The 14,189-nt window shown below is 41.1% G+C and overlaps 1 protein-coding gene across 1 annotated transcript; it reads left to right on the forward strand.

Moving 5' to 3' along the window:
• The first annotated feature begins 585 nt into the window (after window positions 1-585).
• Window positions 586-4,309, forward strand: LOC142964163 (methyltransferase-like protein 27). The gene is made up of 5 exons (XM_076104362.1): window positions 586-702; window positions 1,030-1,158; window positions 2,734-2,869; window positions 3,561-3,653; window positions 4,080-4,309. Exons 1-5 carry the CDS (start codon window positions 586-588, stop codon window positions 4,307-4,309), a joined length of 705 nt encoding a protein of 234 aa, XP_075960477.1.
• Window positions 4,310-14,189: the final 9,880 nt, after the last annotated feature.

Genomic DNA, 14,189 nt, shown 5'->3' on the forward strand with positions numbered 1-14,189 from the left:
GTTTACTTGTGTTATCTTTGTCTAATATTTAAATTTGTTTGATGATCTGAAACATTTAAGTGTGACAAACATGCAAAAAAATAAGAAATTAGGAAGGGGGCAAACACTTTTTCACACAACTGTATGTTAATGAAGCTGTTTCTATGATCAAATCAGTGATCAGTTAAATTCTACTGAATTCCAACTCATCAATCGTCAGCAGCGTTAACACTGTGATGCATTTCACTGATAAAACGTCAACGTCGGTTTGTTGCTCAACAGAAAGACGTAAAGGAAGCTGTGATTAATGATCCGCTGTAGTCTGACGTCAGAATACGAGTTATAACGGATCAGTCCGATGTTTATTCATGTGTGTGTGTTATTCTGCAGCAGACAGTTTACAGGTGATGAAGAGCTGTGTCGTTCTGATTTCAAGTTCTGCTGATATTTCATGAAAGAAGTGAGGAAAGAAAACCTGTCCCTGAAGCCTGAACTCTGTTTACTCAGATTACCTGTTTGTGTTCTGCATGCCTGTGTTGTCGACTCCACATGTTAAGTACGTGTTACATGTTTCCCCTCCGGCAGGTTTGAAGTCGTCTCTTCATCATGTCAGACAGCAGCAGATCTTTGAACAATTTGAGGACCTTCCTTAATTCCTCAGCAGGAGTCGATTTACAGCAAAAGATGAAGTTCTACGACAGCTGGGCGGAGACGTACGAACAGGTCGGTGGACAGGAACTCATCCTCCTTCAGGTCTGATGGAGGCTTCAATGCAACAACAACAAAATCTGTCTTTTAAGAATGAAACACGTCTGAAAACTCAATCATTATCTTTTGTTGTGATCTCTCAGAATCAAAAATCTCAGTTAACACATATGTGTTAACAATATTCAGGGTTATCAATGTATAAAAGCAAATCATCTGCATAGAATAACACTTTGCTCTGCTTCTGGTCCACACATACAGCCTGGTATACAGGGGACATCTGTCTGACGGACCTGAAACTGATTGTTTGCACCCTTTGTGTTACTTATACATGTTTTTAAACAGGACTCCGATACGCTGAGCTACAGGGCACCACACCAGACGATAGAGTTCCTGTTTGATAACTTCTCTGGTCGTCCTGAACAAGTTCAGGTTCTTGATGTCGCCTGTGGGTCTGGATTGGTCGCTAGCCTGGTGAGCCCCAAAGGAAAACCTTCCAAAGGAAAGCCTTTCATGTTATTTTAAGTTTAGGGGCTCAACATGGGACACATTCAAGATTGAATACTTTTTTGCTGTAAAACTTAATTATTAGGAATTTTGCCTCAGTTAGATAATCAAGACACAGTCAAAAGACATCAGAGATAAAATCACAGAATGTGTTGTTGAGGAAACGGGATTTCTTAGTTTGATGTTTCTGGGTTGGTTCCTTTAAGTTTGTGGAGTAACACATTTTCTCAACGCACTTTATAGACTATTTCAGCAGAATGTCAAATTTTGATAATCCATCGTTGCATATGGATATATTTTTGTTTATATTAGTGGAATTAACTAATTTTCATTCACTAGAAGCCTCATCATTGGTTAGCTGTCCAAGGAGAGTATAAGATGCAGAAGTGCAAGTGTGAGTTGGACACGGTAGTCTACATGAGTCACAATCCTTTAAATCCTGCAAGAAGTGGCGAGGAAGGTTTTTAACTAGCTACCACTACACACGGACATGATTGAGACATTCCTATCTTTCCTTGATTCATTGGCTCCTATGATGAGGATCACCAGTGAGATTTATTTTTGAGATTAGGAAGAGCGATACTTTAAAAAGTCAAAGAAGCAGCAGGATAACGTTTAGAAACCAGGCCAGATACAGAATAGACAAAGGCAAATCTCTGTATTTCAAAGATGTGGTAAATGACAACTTGAACCAGCCCCACAAAGTGCAGAAGGTGTTGACAGAGATGGACTCATCCGTTAAAACCAAGCAAGATCTTGAAATGATGTACATCTCACTCGAGTCAGGAAACTTGTCAGAATGCCCATATTTGATTGGCTGAGCTGCATCACGTGATGTGATTTACAACGCATTGGTCGGTGTGTTTCCTGCACCGCTGAACAAGTGCCGTAAAGGTTGAAAAAGCTGCGCCGGTTAAAATAGAAGCGCTCTGTCAAAATAAAATCGATTTTAGGTCCTGGGTCCGGATACAACGGCGTCTGGGTCCGGATCCGGACCGCGGTCCGTCAATTGGTGACCCCTGCGGTAGACCATTGGAAGCTAGAGTGTTGATTTGTGGGGTACCCCAGGGCTCTATCCTTGGCCCTCTAATTTTTGATATACTGTATATCAGTGACATAGCTGCAGTAAAGTGCAAGTTGCTGCTCTATACAGACGATTCAGCCTTATTTGTCTCAGGGTAAGGTACTAGTGTCATCCAGGATACACTTGCAAAGGAACTGGACTCTGTGAGAATTGGCTTGTTGACAATAAATTATGTTTATCTGGTAAAAAAGAGTCCATACTATTCAGTTCCAAGTGCGGATTGCATTAAAAAAAAGGCTCATGATCAAATGTTTAGGGAACAGTATTGAATCAAGACTAGTGTCCCATATCATGGGGGGACCACTACTACTTACACCACCAGAACTGATATTGTGCATACCAATCTGTATGCAACCACACCTAGACTGATCGGTGGACGGACAGACGATCAGACCAAACCTCACTCTTTAGAGGTTTCACTGTTAATGTCGGTCGTCTTCTTCTTCTTGTGTTTACAGATGGTTGAACGGGGCTTCAAGCACTTTGTGGGAGTGGACGGCAGTCAAGGCATGCTGGATCAAGGTGCTAAGACCGGCCTCTATAAGGAGCTCAAACTGGCCTTTCTGGGAACAGAGCCACTGCCTGCACCGACTGGTACACGACACTCACACTACATACACACTTCTCTCACCACAGCGGATTAGGGTTTAACTTAACGCCGGAGGGTTGAAGGGGAGGCAAAGATACTGCAGGAGGTGAAGTAAAGTGAAAACTGAAATCTTCTCTTCTTCACAACTCAATCAAATGTGAACACACAGACATGAAACCCATATGGAACATGTCAGTGTGACCTACACTTCTAGAGGATATCATAATATCTGATGTCCATCCACAATAAACCATACATCCTATAGGAAATCTTAAAAGTAATACTCAAAATACTAGAATTTTCTTACGAATCATCACGTTTTAATGAGCAAGGACCAAAACCACAACAAGGTGGTGAAGCAGAAGAGGGATGTCATCTGTCTGGCGGCTGTGGACGCTGCACCAGTAGAACATGAATGCCTAGAATAGTGTTCTGAAGCTAATCCTGAAATGCAGAGGAACCAGAAATTAGTGGCCACCTTTCCTCTTTCTGTGAGAGAGTGGTCGTTTAGATTACATCAGCGTTCTCACTTATGTACTCTGTTTTGTGTGTTTTGTTTATTTGTCCGAGAATCGAATAAAAAAAAAGAGAAGAGATAATCATGTGACTTATACACATTCATTATCTTTCTATTGCAGCAGCTGGGCTCCACCTCTTCATACTAAAACAAGTTAACACCTCCTGCTTTGCTTTCAGGTATGTTTGATGTGGTGATGATCGTTGGCGCTTTACGATATGGTCTTGTGCCGGTCAGTGTCATCAGGGAGCTCTGCCTCGCCGCTAAACCAGGTAACCAACACTGTTCATGAGTTTTCATGGGAGCATGAATTTAAATAGCCACTGGCTATTGAACCTAATGGTATAAAAGTGTCTGTATGGGAAAGAGGAAGCAAAAAGTGTTACTATATGCAGATGATTTACTATTGTATGTTGGTAACTCCCAAAATTCAGCCCCAAACATTGTCTGTTTTTTTATTGAAAACCAAATGAAAACATGACGTTGACATTAACGTGTGCAAAAAATGTAGTGTTTTTTTACTTCTTCGCTGGATTTTTCTGTACCTGTTATTATTTACTTTAGTATGAACTCAGAGATGTTAAAGCTCTCCACTACTGTACTCTAAACCCTCAGTCTTACACGATGACATGATATTAGAGGATAATGAAGCTTTTTCTTCTTCAGTTCTTTAATAATTGAATATTTTATTCCTGCAGGAGGACACATATGCATGTCGAGAAACGGCCTAAAGTCAGAGTCTGGAAACAAATACAAGGTGGCTATGGAGAAAGAGCTGCAGCTGATGGAGGAGGAGGGGCTATGGAGTCATGTGATCACCAAAGAGATGGACAAATACATGATAGATGTGTATGATAATTGTGAAGACGTGCAGAATGAGAAATACCTCTCTGGGACCATGTACCTGTACAGGAAGTCACTTAATTAGTCACTCTATACCTGAGTCCATTCGTTCACTGTCCAATACTTTGACCTCTCACCTCTTCATGAACACTCTTCAACGTTGTGTTTATTATTGGCTGGTGTGACACTGAAGCACAATGTAATACATCTCTTAGTGTCGTGAATTGATGTAATGAGTAAAACTCATATGAAAAACATTCAGTTATTGTAAACAAAAGGCTAAATATGAACAATAAACACATTAAAAGGAAAGACATAACCATGTGTCTTGTATTTGACTTTATTTCTGTGTTTGACTTGTTTTCATTTAAACGCATCCGCATCAGGAGATGTTCTTCACCTCTCACAGTCCAAAGACATGCAGCTCAGCTGAGGACTCTGAATTATCACTCCTGTAAAATTTGCCTAAAACGCCTATCTACCGCGTACCCAAAGTAAACTGACAGCTCTTATTGAACCATTGGGAGTACATGTATGGTTTTAGTCTCAATTGAACGGTAACACTCTGAAGTTTCTTCACAATCAGTCAGAATCACTGTAAGTGCTACTGGCATTGAGCTGTGGAGTTTTCAACCCATTGAAAAAGAAGGATTTTATTTCCGCATTGATTTGTTTTGGCTAACAGATGGCAGCAGTTATCTATGGCTGGGACTTACAGCCTTGAAAAGACGCTCCTACGTCAGCATGGGGTCATGACACCTGGTATAAGTTATAATTTGATAACAGTCACTGCAGACATTTTCTTTATTAACGGAGACCAGGATCTTTCCCTAACCAAGTGCTGTTGGTGCCCAAAGATAACCAATACATTTATTAATTAAAAAAATATATTGTATTACAAGATTGGATATTTTTGCAGAAAACTAAGTAAAGTTCAGGTAAAGCAAAAAATAAATTTGTTCTGAGTTTGTCACACCACAGAAAAACATTTTTTAACCACCCAGTCAAATTTGAATGATTGAAAAGTGAGCTAGTATATGAAATTAGGTTTCAAAGTCGTGATAAAATTGTGGGCGAGAGCTACAGTTACATATACGACATGATGGCCATCTCACTTTTGTTACTTTTTGTCAACAGGCATGCCACATGCGCCGAGCCTGCTAACTTCAGTTTTAGCCCTGTGCTAACTTGAATGGGGGTAACATACTTTAATCGCACGACTCTTCGAGACTTTCCAATCGGACCGTCGTGATCAAATTCAGATTTCGCGAGTCACATCGTGGGGGTTGTGACGCTCAGAAATGAGTTAGATACAAACATATATTCTAGGACACAGGGTTGTCACAATAAGTCCCGATCAGTTAATCGGATACCGAGATAATAAAGTTTGATTGGTAGGCTTTGAGCTTTCAGTATTCAGTATATAATAATGGGAATTATTTGTTTTCTGTATTCTTTTCTGTATTTGTTGTTGTAGTCTAAAAGAAGAAGCTCTTTCAGTTGACTTGAACCGAAAACTGACAGTGTGGGAGGGGGCGTCGGGAAGGAGGCAGGACAGAATTTGGACATAGCTGAGCAGACCCATCAGTGTGACTGACAATCGGACAGGCCAGCTGCTGTCCCGCTGCATGGAGGGAGGACGGGAGGAGAGATGATGACAGGGATGTGTATGTGTGCATCTGTCTTTTTGTGCGTGCCTGCATGCCTGAGATTTGAAGTCACTGTGTCGCCGTCATCTCTTTTGTGAGAGTCCCACATTCTGCCTGCCTCTTGCTGCGGGGAGGCTTGACAGGCTGTGAATGGCCGTCCCTGCTGTGCAGCGGCGGCCTGCCGCGAGGAGTCAAACCTTCAACAGCCCTTATTAGTGTCAGCGGCTCGCAGACACGAGGGGCCTCCGGCATATGCATGAGAAATGGTGTGCATGCGTTGGTTGTTTTTTTTTCTTCACTTTTTCTTTTATCATTTATTCAACACTATTTTGATGTTTTGGGAAAACTGTTCATCTCTCATGTGGAATAATTGAATTGAACTGAGAGACAGAGACACAGGAGGTCTGTGAAACAGAATGTGTGAAACAGAATGTGTGTAGGAGAGAGTGTGTGTGTGTGTGTGTGTGTGTGCGTGTGTGTGTTGCCACGTCAAATACCACCCACACCTCCTCCACCTCATCCTCCCTCCCCTCCTTTCAAGTCTGACAGTGATTAATGATGCTCAGCTGTCAGGTACATTACTCACTATGCTTTCTCTCTCATACTCTTCTTCTGCATCTCTTTGTACTTATTCTTTTTACTTAGTTCTGTTGGGGTCTAATGACAGGATGGCATGGACACCACCGGACATAAAAGACAACCTGAAACAGTGAATCTCTCTCTCTCTCTCTCTCTCAACCAGAAAAGACCTTTCACAACCGACCTGGTGCTGAAAAGAATAATACCACTAATGAAAGGCAAGAAACAGAAACGTGAGCCAGAATATATTCACTGGTCTGTGTGTGTGCGTGTGTGTGTGTGTGTGTGTGTGTGTGTGTGTGTGTGTGCGTGGGTGGGTGTGTGAGCATACACTTTTCTTGTGTGTGTGTGCGTTTGTTTTCACATGTGTGTACGAGTGCGAGCCATGAATGTGCCATGCGAAGGCGTTTGAAAGAGGCCAGACTTCGGGTGTCAGGCGTTGCTCTGTCTTTCCTCCCCCCCTCTCCTCCCACCGCTCCCTGCCCGATGATGGATGATGGCGAATGAGAAGTTTCCTCTCCTGGACTGCTGACTGCAGCCGGCTGCTGTCAGAGGACCGGCCATCTGCTTTCCATTGCAGGGCCCTCGGTTTTGGGCTGTGCTGGCAGCACGATGGGGCTACAGAGACAGCACGGCCTCGAGGCAGGGGGGGGGGCGCGTCAGAGGAACGAGCAACCCTCTGAAACTGACTATTGAAATTACGTTTATTTTCAATTTTACTGAAATAGTGATTTATCAGTCTGGATCAATTAAGTGTTAAAGTTCCTGTAACTGGGATTAATCCCAACACTGGCACTTGAATTTTCAACATCCACAGTTCTTTAAAGTAGAATTTAATATTTCCTCTGATAATAATCCAGCTGGAACTGACTCCTCTGAAAGGTGTAATGTGATACGTGAGCAGAGGTGTAGATGACTTTTTGAATCCTGCACAGCATGTTTAAAGGAAACCACTTTATTCCACCCCAATTGTCTTTAGCTGTTGTAGACAACTATCCTATGTAGAGTATTGACAAAATATATGAGTCTTTAAAGTCCAAAGGTCCACTCACACGAAAGGTGAAGTTAATCCAGGCATATGTAACTTGGGTTGTCTAAAAAGTGCTGCCATCTGAAGTTGGCACCCTTTAGGGTCTGTAATATAGGCTTTCAACTAACTCTAATGTAAATCCATCTGCGTCATTATTAGAAGCTGAGAGCAACTGACAGTATTTAGGCTACATCCACACTTATATATTTTTGCTTTAAAACAAAAACAAAAAATGTGTCCAGACTAGCGTTTTAGCACCATTTCAAAAATGATCTCTGTCCATACCTCCATGCTGAACAAAGCATATCACATGACCAGGGCTGAAAAAGCCGCTGGACACGGGAATTGTCGCGAAGCACTCAAATAATAGTTTGCCTCCTGCACATGTAGGCAGTAGTAACGTCATGAAATGCAGAGAAAATAAGGTCATTAACGCATGTAATTTGTTATCCATGTTGAAATTAACCACTGGTAGACGAGATTGATGTTGTTTGTTGTTAAAAATCAGGGAAAGCCACGTAACAAAAGACCCAATCCAGAAGCGAACAGGTTATCTGCGTCATCGCTTTCAAAGGTCTCCGTTTGCCGTCCACACTTAAAGCAGCCCGAGCTGTCAATCTAAAACGGCTTCAGCAGCGTTTTCAAACATCTCCGTTTTAGTGGTTCTAAAAAGCCGGAGTAGCGTGGACGCTAGGCGTAAACGTAGCAAAAGGTATTTGTTTCAAAACAAAAACATATTAGAGTGATGTGGCCTTTGGAACAAGAAGTATGCCAAGGGCAGGTGGAAGCGTGGGTGAAGGCTTATCAGACAGTGGTTTTTCTAATACAATTCTGGAAAAGTTTCACGGCTACAATAATTGTATCTTTCATTGGGACGTTGAGATGTAAACTGTAGAAATACAGCAGTTATGTTTCAAATTTATGTGCGCTTGCATGTATTTGATTGGCCACCGCAGCATTTTGCATTCCGCATGATCTTGCGTTTTTTTACCAGATATCCGATCCAGTATCTTTTTCTAATAACGGCCAGTATATCAGTAGTTATCACCACATGTTTGATAGATGGACCGGTTACTTTTTCCTGGACCCTGATGGTCTGTGTGCAGTTATTGTCAAAAGCAACGCAACCAGGGAGAGGAGGACACATATTCATCCAACATCACATCAACTCCACAGCTTTGCAATGTTGTGGAATGTCAGAAAGTTAGCGGCAGGGCTGGAAACTGCAGATTTAAACAAGCGATTTGAATCAGAGTCCATCCAGATTCGAGCCAAGCCGCCGCTTGTATGTCAGTTCTGATTTATTAACCCTGGAGGCATTAACTCGGCAGGAGATGAGGAATATCACTGGCAGCACTGAGCAAAGAAATCATAGCACAGAATGGGAGAAGAGAGAGAGGAACAGAGAGGAAAACAATCACTTTGCTCCCCAGGATTCATTGCATGAATATTCCTGCCAATTATTCTTTTTGCTGAGACACTGCAGACCTCCACACCGACATACACTAAGCATCAGCAAGTCAAACAAGTTGAACACAGGGTTACCATTACATTACACTTTATATGTCATATTTGTATTCTGTTATTTAACTGTTTTTTTAATGTTTTGGCTATTCTGTACATACCAATTTAATCAGCCTGTTATGCATAGTGAATTAAAGTGAAACTGAAAGATGGAGAAAGAGAGAGAGATTTGAGGCCCACAGCCACAAATCAACAACATGTGAATATCTCTTTGTAAATATAATTGAATTTAACTGAACGTGACATTGTTCTTTTTGTAGATACTTTTATGCAAAGAGTCTTAAAGTTGAAGGAGAGCTCACACTCTTGACTCTCACCCAGGACATCCAATAATTTGGGGGGTGAGGAGGGGAGAAGAGGGGAGGTAGTGTATAGTTATATAGTAATGGCAATGGTAATCTATGTTATGTAGTTATAGTTATATAGGTGTATAATTACATAATTGTTATCACAGTTACATATTTACATAACTATAGTCAAATTAAAGCTCTATTGTGATTACAAGTATATAGTTGTATCATAATCCTTATGTAGTAATGTTACACTTGTATAGTTATATCTTTATCATTTTATAGTTATAGTTATATTGTAATTTGTTGACTAGCTATGTTGCTATTGCTTTATATTTGAAGTGTATAGTTATAGTTACATAGTTCTATAGTAATATGGGTATTGTTATACAATGGTATATAACATATGATTAGATTTAGTTGTCGGGTTAGTCACATGAATGTCCTGGCTGCATTATACACAGTCTGTAAGATGTTATCCAGCTGTTTTGTGGTTCGTGGTTCAAATTAAATGATACAATAACACCTAATCAGCCCCGGTGGTGCGTGTGCAATATAAACAGAATATTATATATATATATATATATATATATATATAAATATATATAAATATAAATCAGAAGACAGGACGTTTTGCTGAGTCATCATGGTTTGGCAGTGTCATGGGAAAACGCTCCCAGGTGAATCTCCATTTCCACAGAAACCATCAATCATCATCCTAGGATTTCTGTGTTATCCCCATCCCACTCCTTTCATCCTCCACTCCCACACACATCCTCTCCGTTTTGTTTCTGGTGTTTGTCTCACACACTGTATCCTCCCATGCCCTCTTCTCCTTTTTTTTTAAGGAGAGTGGGCTTTCCACTTCCTTTTGTTCTTTTTTTAGATTTAAGAAATGGCTGACAGCAGAAGAAAGTGTTGTGATGCATGCCCAGGCAGCGAGGTAGCGGTTAGTGGTGAATAATACAAACGTCGGTCAACTCTGACCTCCGTCATGAAAATGGACACAAAATAGGTGGATAGTAATTTATTATTTATTCCTTTACACATCCAACGATGGGAGGTGAATCTACAGAACACTTAACCAGAGCAGCACATCCATCATATCCTCCTTACTCCCTTGCCTCTTGCCAAATGCCTTTCTATCACACTGGTGGCCAGTAAGCATCGACAATAGATGTCTCAGCAATGTGTGGGTCGGTGTTGTGTGGGTCACTGACTGGGAAGTGAAGGGTTTTCATGCCGTCATCAGTCGCCTGCCAGTTTTCTGACATCTCTCTTTTCCTTTTTGCTCTCCATCACTCCTGTCTTTCTTCCACTGACACCTGTCTTTCACTGAGATTGTCCGGCTTTCCATCTGTGTGTGTGTGTGTGTGTGTGTGCGTGTGTGCGTGCGTGTGTAAATGTGTGCTGTCTGCAGGCCTGTGTGTCTTGGTTTTTTATCTTTGTGTGATTGCCTGTGTTCACACACTTCCAGTGGCCCGTGCACTCAGGCACACGCGGATTGATCGGGGTCTGGACCGTCAGGGAAAGAGGTGGGAGTGGGCATTGATAAGGCAGTAAATAAAGTGATTGGCAGGATCAATGGAGACCCCAAGGGAACAATGAGCATTTCTGCCTGCCGGTCAGTCTCTCTGGCTGCCGGTCTGTCGGTGCGGCGAGGTGGAGGTGGAGCGGTGTTATGAGGAGACAGAGACGGAGTGCGTGCACAAGCAGAATGTAATACATAATAGAGCTGGCCACGGCCTCTGTTGCTGCTCTCTGCCTCATCCATCCATATGACAGGACAATGGCCCAGCATGGCACAATACTGAGCATCGGCTCCCATTGTGAGGACAGTCAAAGGACGAGGACACCATCCGTGTACTGGAGTACAACCTCAGACCTATAACTGTGTTTTGACAATGTTCTGTATCTTGTCTGCGTTGTTAAGTCATTCATTTATTAATTTAACTAGAGCCTTAAATATCAATACTTATCTATCCAATATTACTTGAACGTTTCTTTATAACTTATGCATTTCGTCAAATAGAAATGTAATCTTCTATTGTTTGGTTTCAACATTCTTTTCCAATGAAGCAAGTTCATGATGCTTCCAGTCAAACCAGCACTTTTTTTGTATTTCGGTGGTCAGCGGTGTGGATGGTATGTTCAAAGAGAAGGAGTTTGACAGTGGAGACCGATATTTGCATCCTGACTCATGTGTTTAGTCAACAAAAGCACTTTGGTTAAGGTTGAGGAAAGATTGTAGTTTCTGTTTAATGTTAACAAATTGTGTCTCATGCTTGAAGTCACTTTTTTAAATATTTAACCAAGACGATGATCTTTCCTTAACAAAGTGCTGTGAGTGCCTAATCATGAAAAGCTGCTATCAGTAGACGTTATATTACAGAGTCGGATATTGTAGAGAAAACGAATTGGATTCATAACTGTAGTAGTTATTGCTGCACAGTTGTATTGGATTGCATTAGATTGTACTCAACTCAGCTTTATTTTGTAGCCCCTTTCAAAGAATCATGTAGTCCAAAGTGCAAGACTACAAATTACATAAATAAACAATTATTGTAGTAATCATGTAAATAAATAAATAACAGTCACAAGAATAAGTAAACACATGGGATAACAAATAATCAACCAATTGTCAAGACCTAAAAACTAATGCAACAAATGAGTAAAAGCCAGGCTAAAAAGATATGTCTCAGGGTTTCTTTAAAAAAATGTCAGAACCTCAGGCAGACTGTTTCAGAGACGAGGGCCACAGTGGTTAAACGCTGACTCATCATACGTCCCTGGGACGACAAGGAAGCCAGCTGCAGAGAATCTGAGGTTCAAAACATGTCTGACAGAGGCCAGGCCCTTTAGTGATTTTTTAAACTTGGAACGAAAACCTTAAAATCAATTCTAAAACTGATGTGTTATTTGCACTGCTGCCTTCTGAGCAAGTTGTAGGCAGCCCACAACTCTTCTAAAGAGCAATAGTCAAGCTTAGAGGTTATAAAGGCATGCAGTAGTTCTCTTCTGTGTCAGCCTGAGAGAGAAACAGTCTAACCTTAGCAGTGTACATTATTCTATCTTTCTGGTATTTCAGTGCAACATGCTCATACGTCACAATACTGAAGCCTTCGTTTATTGCAGAATGTGTGCCCGGATGGATGGATACAAAAATGTTCCTCTGCTGCGGTTTTGGAAGCTGCCATTGTATTTTTCACCTCAGTCCAATAATAACAGGAGATACACTCATGCTTGGTTTCAGCTCAGCTCTCTTTGTATTAAATTCAATATCCCCACATTTCTTTCAGTCAAAACACCAATGTGTTCAACAGTAGTCATCCTTTCGTCCACTCTACTGTGTTTAATAACATTCCCGTCCTGCGCAGCTTTTCTCCAGTTTCACCTTAAGGACCAGCTACTTTATGAATATGTATCGCATGTATACATAAAGGATTAAGATCTCTCCTTCAGTTCCTCTTCGCTTCCTTTCCTTCCTTACGCTCTCTGTCTCTCTCCTCTCAGCTGTTCAAATATTGTCTTTCTATTTATATTGAGCTTGGGGAAATATTTACCCTGGGCCACTGAAGCAGGGTGGATGTGAATGGGCATCATCTCGGCTTGTCAAATTAGCTGCCGCTCGCTGCCTGCTAATGTCTCTGTAATTGTAAAAGGCTGGCAGTGCAGCCCGTCTTACTGCTGCCTTGGCATGGACGTCATGTGTTGCCGCCCGTCTCAGGGTTGAGATGCTACGCCACAACCACTGAGGTCACCTTCAGGGTACACGTTAAAAGCCTTTAGATGACAAGCACATCTATAAATGACTTACAGTGTGTTGCCATCCAGCTGTCCGTCACACTTTGAAACCTTTGCAATGTTGGCTGAGTCGCCATCAGCTTTTTTGACGCTATAGATTTGTCTTCATAAAATAGTATTGTTAAGCATATATTTATGACTTTTAAACAACATTTTTAAATATGAGTTCAAACCAGATGGAGGTTTGGTGTCTTTGTAAAGTGAAATTCAGGGTACATAAGGATGTTCAGTTCTCTAAAACTAGGTTTATGCTCTCCGTTGTGTCTCTGGTCGTGAACCAAAAACGTCATCACCTGTTATCATTCATCAGCTCGCTCTCTCAGGTCAAACATGTAAAGATGTCTGTCTGTCCTCACGCCTCGGCCTTAAAACCTGCAGTGCTCAAGCTTTTGAGGAACGCTTTACCCTTACTGTCCACTGATACTGTAGAATCATTCTACAATCAGCTGAAGACATACCTGTTTACACAGGTGTTTCAGTAAGCTGTAGGCACCAGGTCTTCACTCTATGAATTATTTCTGTATTTTATTGTGTATTGTGTTTTTTCTCTGTATATTGTTTTTGGTTTTGCACTTTTTAAACATGTGGCCTTTGTTGTCTTTTCATCTTCTATGATTTCTTTCATGTTATTATTCCATTGTTGAGCGCTAGTGAATTATGTCTGTAGAAAGCGCTATATATATATATATATATATATATATATATACATACATTTTACTTCGTTTTTACTGTTTTCGCCCAACAAGTTGTTGCAGTGTTATTTCAAGCACCTCAGAATTCTTGTAACTTGGCACCCGCTTTTCGGTCATGACTGCCACAAATACTGATACAATCAAATAAATTCATACATTTTTTACTATTAGTATGTCTAATTTTAGAATGATTAGCCGATTAGTTTTACATGCTTTAACAACAGGATATCTTGAAAGTCTGTACTCACTGACCTTGAATTCTGTCTTATGGACCTCATGACTTACTGTTATCTGACCATCATGCATTTGTGATGTGCTATTGTGCGTAGCTTTGTATCGTTGTGTGTTCTTTATTGTATAACTTGGTTGTATGTTTTCACTCTGGACTGTTTTGTTA

This window comes from Anarhichas minor, unplaced genomic scaffold (assembly GCF_050575085.1).
Source record: "Anarhichas minor isolate MPS153535 unplaced genomic scaffold, ASM5057508v1 ptg000030l, whole genome shotgun sequence".
Taxonomy (NCBI): Eukaryota; Metazoa; Chordata; class Actinopteri; order Perciformes; family Anarhichadidae; genus Anarhichas; species Anarhichas minor.

What these genes read in the sequence shown, in the direction of transcription:
- LOC142964163 (XM_076104362.1), top strand. Translation starts at nt 586, where the DNA reads ATGTCAGACAGCAGCAGATCTTTGAACAATTTGAGGACCTTCCTTAAT. An exon ending in CTGGATTGGTCGCTAGCCTG is followed by an intron (nt 1,159 to 2,733) that starts GTGAGCCCCAAA and finishes TTGTGTTTACAG; the next exon opens with ATGGTTGAACGGGGCTTCAA. An exon ending in CTGCCTCGCCGCTAAACCAG is followed by an intron (nt 3,654 to 4,079) that starts GTAACCAACACT and finishes TTATTCCTGCAG; the next exon opens with GAGGACACATATGCATGTCG.